This window comes from Triticum aestivum, chromosome 6B (genome assembly GCF_018294505.1).
Source record: "Triticum aestivum cultivar Chinese Spring chromosome 6B, IWGSC CS RefSeq v2.1, whole genome shotgun sequence".
NCBI classification, from domain to species: domain Eukaryota; kingdom Viridiplantae; phylum Streptophyta; class Magnoliopsida; order Poales; family Poaceae; genus Triticum; species Triticum aestivum.
The window spans coordinates 661,267,560-661,274,720 of NC_057810.1; the positions used below are offsets into that span (position 1 = coordinate 661,267,560).

Consider the following 7,161-nt stretch of genomic DNA (forward strand, 5'->3'; position numbering starts at 1 on the left):
GAAAATAATCTAGATCGGGAGTTCCGCCGCCGCAAGCCTATGTAGCCACCAAAAACCAATCGGGACCCAGTTCCGGCACCCTTCCGGAGGGAGGGTCCCTCACCGGTGGCCATCTTCATCATCCCGGCGCTCTCCATGACGAGGAGGGAGTAGTTCACCCTCGGGGCTGAGGGTATGTACCAGTAGCTATGTGTTTGATCTCTCTCTCTCTCGTGTTCTCTCTCGTGTTCCTCTATCAGGAGCGTATTTACCCGCTGCCCCACACCGACGTCTTGAACATCTGCGACGATGATGCCTAGCCTAGGGTAGTATGTAGTAGGTATGATTCGTTTGCATGGTTTGCCTTGTATTTATCTAGGGGGTCTAAAATGAGGTACTTGTATGCATAACACTAACTGACCGGTCAATACCTGCGGGCGTTTGAGAGGCCAAATTTTAACAAGTCCGGCTGTAAATGCTCCAATTTTGACATAATATAGATCCAATATGCACTACTCAAATTCTGAACACCCAACACCGTGTTGTTTTGTTTTGTACTATTGTCCTAGTAAAACCAACCCTGCAATTATCCCCCGTGCCCATACGATTTGTTTATTCAATGTCGCATTTGTGATGATCGGCTTGTCCGCTGCAGCCAAGGCAGGCCGATGGCCCGGAATTTTCGACAAATAAGACCACCAATGGTTTCGTATTAACAGAAAAGACCACCTGCAATCTATATTGACAAAAAAGACCACGTCGGCTGTGGCGGCATCTCCGGCGGCCGACACGTAGCACATGCCGCCACGGACAGCAGCGGCAGGACCTGCCGCCACAGCACACGGCGACAGCTCGGCTGCAACAGCATTTCATATGCGGGTGGCAGCTGGTAACGGAATGGAGAGAAGAGGCTGGCCCTGCCGCCAGTCCCTATGGCGGCACCTCCTTTTTTCTGTTGCTGCAGACATCCACAATTGCAATTTGTGCCGTTGCATCTGCGTGCCGGTACATATCTAATCAAATGGGTCAGGTCCATTATAAATGGCCTTGAGCTCCCGCGCCGCATGCCTCTTATCTCATTCATCTGCATGGTTGTAGTTTTGTGGCTGTTTCTAGGTTGGCTGCACGTACGTTGTCAAAGTTCAGAGAGAGAGGGGAAGCACATATGGCTGCATGCATTGCAGTGCGGTGCAGGCTGGGGCGGCATGAATGATAAGGGGCACGCAATACTTGTACTAGCCTGTCGTCTGAGCAGCCAGAATGCAGAGGAGCTGCCGCCATGGGGAGTGGCGGCAGACCCGCCTCGTCTCTCCGTTCCGTTTTAAGCTGCCGCCCGCGTGTGAATCCTGTTGCAGCCGAGCTGCCGCCCTGCGCTGTGGCTGCAGGTCTTGCCGCCGCCAGCTGTGGCGGCAGAATTGCAGATGGTCCTTTTTGTCAATATGAAAGCACAGGTGGTCTTGTTTGACAAAAAATCGGTGGCCCGGACGCCACAAAAGTCCTCGTCATCGGCTCCATTTGTTTGCGCATATTGGGCAGCGAGCACTCTTGACAGCCAGTGATTGGCACGTTGTTCGCCAGTAGGTACGTGGTACCAGCCAGACAGAAACCTTCCAAAGCTCCAACCATGGCACGACGCCGTTCACATTTCTGGCTATATATTCGGTAGGTCAGCTTCTGAATAATGCTACTGCCCTGCCTACTGCCTAGCTCAAGAAACAGGGTTAATCTCGAGGCAAGTGATAGGCGCCGGCGCACCGGCTCAAAATTGGGCCGGTCAGCGCGTACCCGTTCGATTGCAGTTTCCTGTACCGTCAGATCTGGCCCCCTTTCTTCATCCTCCTCTGATACATCATGCGGAAAAAAAGAAAAACGAAAATCTCCAGCACATCCCGCCTCACTCACGCAGCCTGCCATGGCCGCCCCTGCCGCTGACTTTGAAGCCACGCCGGCTCGCCGTCCTCGCAGCACTCGGCCTCGCCGGATCCAACGGGCGTCGTCGCTGCAACCAGCCGCCATCATGCAGAAAGAGGGCTGTCTCATAGCACATCGGATGCCTCTGCCGTTGCAGCAACTAATCGCCTCCTTCATAGCATGCTTGTCGCAACATCAACCTGCCCCGCCGACCGCAGCTCGCTGGCATCACGCACTCGCGCGCGTCGGACTGAAGCTTTTTTCCATGCCAGTCCAAGCTTTTCCCCATCCTCTCTGGTTGAAGCTTTTTTTTCGAGGTTGAAGCTTTCCCCATGCCGATTGTAGCAAAAATAAAATCAGCAACAAAAGCAAAACAAATACTCCAGTAATCTGTTGGAGCAAAACAATTAGCCCCTTGTAGCAAAAAATAACACCGGCTCCAGCAAACTCAAAAATTGTTCTAACAAAACAAAAATGATAGTTCCAGCAAAAATGAAAATAATCTTGTCGGTTTCAACTCTTCTTAGGCTGGTTGTAGCAGAAACGATTGCTGGTTCCAGCAAAAAGACCCGATGCAGAGACACATGGTACCCATCGTTCATCGTCATCCTAGCTTCATCATAGCCTATGCAGCAGATTCAGAATGCTAGTTCCAGCAAAAATCAAAAGAGGTTCCAGCAAAAATTTGATGTACTAAAAAATGGCGGGGACAACGCCACATCCTCTCAATTTGTAGCAAAATCAGGAGAAGGTTCCAGCAAAAAAAAGAAGTGGCTCCAGCAAAAACCAAAAGAGGTTCCAGCAAAAAACAAAAGATGTTCATCAAAAAAATCAAACGAGATGGTAGCAAAAAAAGAAAGGGGTTGTAGCAATAAAAATGGGTGGATCCAGCAAAACAAAAACTTGGTTCCAGCCAAAAAGAACACTGGTTCCAGCAAAATCCCAGAAATAACAAATCTCCAACCAATTCGACGTAGCAAAACAAAAAGGCGGTTCCAACAAAAAATTATTATGGTTCCAGCAAAAATACCACAAACATCAAACTTCAAGAAATTTGATTGTAGCAAAACAAACAGCCGGAACATTTTACCCCGGATCCAGCAAAAATCCCACTAACAGCAAACTCCAAACACAAAATCGATTGCAGCAAAGGAAACAATCGGTCCCAGCTACAAATTACTGCCGTTCCAGCAAAAATCCCAGAAATAGCAAACTCCAAGGAAACTTGATTGTAGCAAAAAAGACAGCTTGTTCCAGCAACAATGAATTCCAGTTCCAGCAAAAAAAAGGTACCTGGAGAGCTCGCCGCCCATCGCGTGCACGCACAGCCCCCTGTCTCCAGTCGCTTTGGGCAACCAACCCCCTCCACTGCTGACACGGAGGAGTGGAATAGTGGGTTGGGCATGACTTGTAAGGAGAGAAGGGGATGAGTTCGCCGGAGAAAGCCGACGGCGGCATAAAATGGATGGGAAGCGGCTGAGAAGCTCCGAGTGCGCGGGGCGCGCAGAGGTGGTGGCCCTCGACGGTGCTGCTGCCGGAGATGCGATTTGAGGATGAGATGGATGCTCGGGAAAGAAAGAATGGCTGGGAAGCGCTGAGAAGGTTCGCGTGAGTGGATAAGGTGCTGACGTGCGTGAGGATAAGTCAGCGTGGGATGTGAGTCACATGATGAAAAACAATCAGACGGCGCGCGTGCGACCGGCCGAGTCGTTAGCCGGTCGACCGGCCGCAAGCATTTCCCTAATCTCGATGCAGAAAAATCGCGAGACAACATAGGTAGAAATGCTAGTGCTTTCTACCCTCATCTATAGGCAAGATTATCACTGCAAACTACTCCCTCCGTTTCATAATATAAAAACGTTTTTGACAGTACACTCTTATATTATGGCGTTTTTTTACAGTACACTCTTATATTATGGGATGGAGGGAGTAACCTGTTTAGTTTCGCACAGCGCTTCCTGAAGAGCCGACTATCACTGTGTTGGCAAGGCAGCCAATCTGAGTTGTAAAGGGCACCTTTTGGCGGAGCTCGACAGTGTGCTGCATGCCATTCCCTGTTGATTCATGCGGCGCGTCATGACGTGCCGATGCCACGATGCGCGCCTTTCTGCCTCTTTCTGTCTGAGCGACCACCCTCGCCAATTGAATGGCACTCCGTGATGAACACAGCTGTTCCATCATGCCATTTACCAGTGCCTACCATTATCTAGAGAATTTTTCTGAATAATCTCCAAAATCATTTGTGTACATGCTCTAGTGCTCTAGTTAGCAAATTAACCGAAGCGGATGAACAGTTGAACTATTAATTCAGAGACAAGATGCCAATTACTACTTGGAAACGACGGGCCAAGGCACGTCTGATCAACGTGCTCAATGCGCACTCTGACCAGCCTACAACGAACGAGCTAATCAATCAGTAGCAATTTGATTCCAAATCGGAGCACTAATAATTCAGTAAGCACCGCCCGGAACAGAGCAGCTGCTGCTAATTTGATTCCAGTTGATTTTCATTTTAGGTAGACCTTCCTTCCAGTTCCAGAGCGCGCAATCATGGCGGAACATGGCCTCGCCTCCCCAACGACACATCTTAAAAATATTCTGACAAGATTTCCTGCCCTCCCTCCGAGCCTCCATATATACCAACCTCCCGTCCGTAAGCAGAGCAGCATCACCACCCACCTCCCATGGCCTCCTCCACTTGTACTCGAGCCCAGCTGGCCATCGCCCTCCTCGCCGTCGCGCTGTGCAATGCGGCGTTCCTCGTCGTCGTGGTGGACGCCGGCTACCCCCGCGGCGGCGGCGGGGACTACAGGGCGCAGTTCCTGTTCCAGCAGAACGCGGCGCGGGCGGCGATGGGGCTGCCGGCGCTGAGGTGGGACGAGCGGGTGGCGGCGTACGCGCGGTCGTACGCCGAGTCGCGGCGCGGGGACTGCGCGCTGGTGCACTCGTCGGGGCCCTACGGCGAGAACCTCTTCTGGGGCAGCGGCACCGGCTGGGCGCCCGCGCAGGCCGTGGGGGCGTGGCTGGCGGAGCGGCCCCGGTACGACTACTGGAGCAACCGCTGCAGCGGCGGCATGTGCGGGCACTACACGCAGATCGTGTGGCGCGGCAGCACCCGCGTGGGGTGCGCCATGGTCGAGTGCTACGGCGGCCGCGGCACCTTCATCACCTGCAACTACGACCCGCCCGGCAACTACGTCGGCATGCGCCCCTACTGAATACTGATGGCCGGCCGCCGTCGCGCGTTGCCGCTCCGCCTCGCCGGTCTTCGTCGCAGCTCCGTTGCCGGCCGGCCAGCGCGGACGGCGATGCGGCGCGGCGTAGCACTATCTTGATGTCCCATTGATTGTTGCTCATCGAGAGTTCAAGACAAATCGATGGCGATGCCACGAGTGTACAAAGTATTTTTTACTGCTATATACTACTGGTGCTGCATATTATTTATAGAGGGTGTTTGTTTTCAGGAACTTATTGACTTATAGACTTAAAAATGTCCCTATAAGTCTCATCTAAACCAAACAGGATGGATTTATAGGGACTTAATGTGCGCATTTGGGATTTATGGAATAAGACTTTCAAGGAGGGACTTATAGGGACTTATAGTTGTAATATGGTCTTAAAGGGACTTATAAGTCCTAGAAACCAAACGGGTAGGGGCTTTTTAAAGACTTGGGACTTATAATTTGAGACTACAAAAAATCCTAGGAGTTATGAACCAAACAGGGCCATATACTCCTGTTGTGGTTACAAAACATAATGTGAAATGAATCGTGAGCTATGTATTTGGCTGCTCTGTCAAATAAATAAAAGGCATTCCTCCCTTTTTCGCTTATTGGCGTCTCGATTGTACTCGTATGCTTGTAAAAATGACAGCATTTTTCTCAAAAAAAAAACAAAAGAGAAAGAGAAGAAGACAGCATTTGCAAAGGAGAATGGTGAGCTGCTCACCCAAAAAGTCTGTGGCTTTTAGGTGGCTGGATTCCTGCTCAGGAGCTGTAGAAGTGAGCTGTGTACGTGAGCGTGCATAGTCGAGGCTGGCTGGCGCATGTGCCACCTTGCGAGGATGGATTGGAGGGCGACGGTCGACACAGCCTGGGCCTCCTGCTCTGCCCTCCCAGGTCCAGGCGTGCGATGCGTCATGGGCAGGGGCAGCAGTTGGAATCCGATGCTGTGCCGTGCGGCCCCGGCTCCTTCAATTCCCCTCCCAACTCCGCGGTGCCACGCCAAGTTGCGACCCGAGCGCATTCATCGCGCCATGGCAGGCTAGCAGCTAGACGTGCCCGTGCACGCCCCGCGTGTCCAGTTGTGCAGCAGACCTGTACATGCGCGTGACCGCTGCAAGCCTCGCCGGCGGCCACGGAGTTTCTCGGCAGGCCGGCCGGCCGGCGCCACGGCGTATGCGGGTCTCCGTCGAGTCGGAGCCGGCTGCTAGTGGCGGAGTATCATATGCGGGTCAAAGATGATGGGATCCTATTCCCGGTGGAGCGAGAGGACGGTCAAGGTCTCGGCTGCGCTTGGGGGATCGAGGATGTTGCAGGTCGTGTGGCAAATGTCAACAAAGGCGCAGCGTGCGTTGGGTGGAGCGCTGCCGACTTGACGAAGGAGCGTGCATGTGCTCGCGCGCTTGCAACTGGCAGGGTCGTCCGCTGAGTCGCTCCCCGGCTCCTCCCAGGGCACGGTTGGGGCATGTGCCCATGATTGGACATGGGCTATGGGCAGCCCGGCCCAAGCCCGGCTGGTTTGCAGCCCGAAAGATGCTTTTGGGCATGGGCTCGGGATTCTTTTGGGCTTCGGGTCGGGCTTTTAGGTTTAAAGTATTATAAAAGCGTTTGGGCCTGTCTCTGGGCCGAGTTCGGGTTTGAGAAAAGGGCAATGGGCGTGTTTTGAAGATAAGGTTTTACCAATTCATATGATTATTTTCCATGAAATATGTGGCCACCTGTTTTTTTATCTGCCAGCCAATAATATCGGATGTTGGATTCAAATCCAACGGCTCTTCTTCATCTTCCTCCTTCAGTCGTGTTCCTCATCTCTTTCGGCCGTTCTCCCCGTTTTCGGCAAGGTTCTAGTGAGCTCTCGCCTACGACCTCATTTTTGCGTGTGTCTCGAGATCACCAGCATGGTCAAGACAAAAAAGCGATCAAGTTAACCCTCTTACAAAATTTTCGTGTTTTGAAATCCGATAGGAATTCAAGATAAAGGGCATGTCAATCATGTGTTTTGCTATTCTATGTTTCAAATTTTTCGCGGTCCAAATAGAACACTGGCAGA

At 52.1% G+C, this 7,161-nt stretch overlaps 1 protein-coding gene across 1 annotated transcript; it reads left to right on the forward strand.

Annotated features, from left to right (window-relative positions):
* Positions 1-4,504: 4,504 nt before the first annotated feature.
* On the forward strand, positions 4,505-5,559 carry LOC123134756 (pathogenesis-related protein PR-1-like). Its single transcript, XM_044553936.1, has one exon. The coding sequence runs from the start codon at positions 4,575-4,577 to the stop codon at positions 5,106-5,108; it is 534 nt and encodes a 177-aa protein (XP_044409871.1). The 5' UTR covers positions 4,505-4,574; the 3' UTR covers positions 5,109-5,559.
* Positions 5,560-7,161: the final 1,602 nt, after the last annotated feature.

Coding starts and splice junctions, on each gene's coding strand:
- LOC123134756 (XM_044553936.1), top strand. CDS start 4,575: ATGGCCTCCTCCACTTGTACTCGAGCCCAGCTGGCCATCGCCCTCCTC.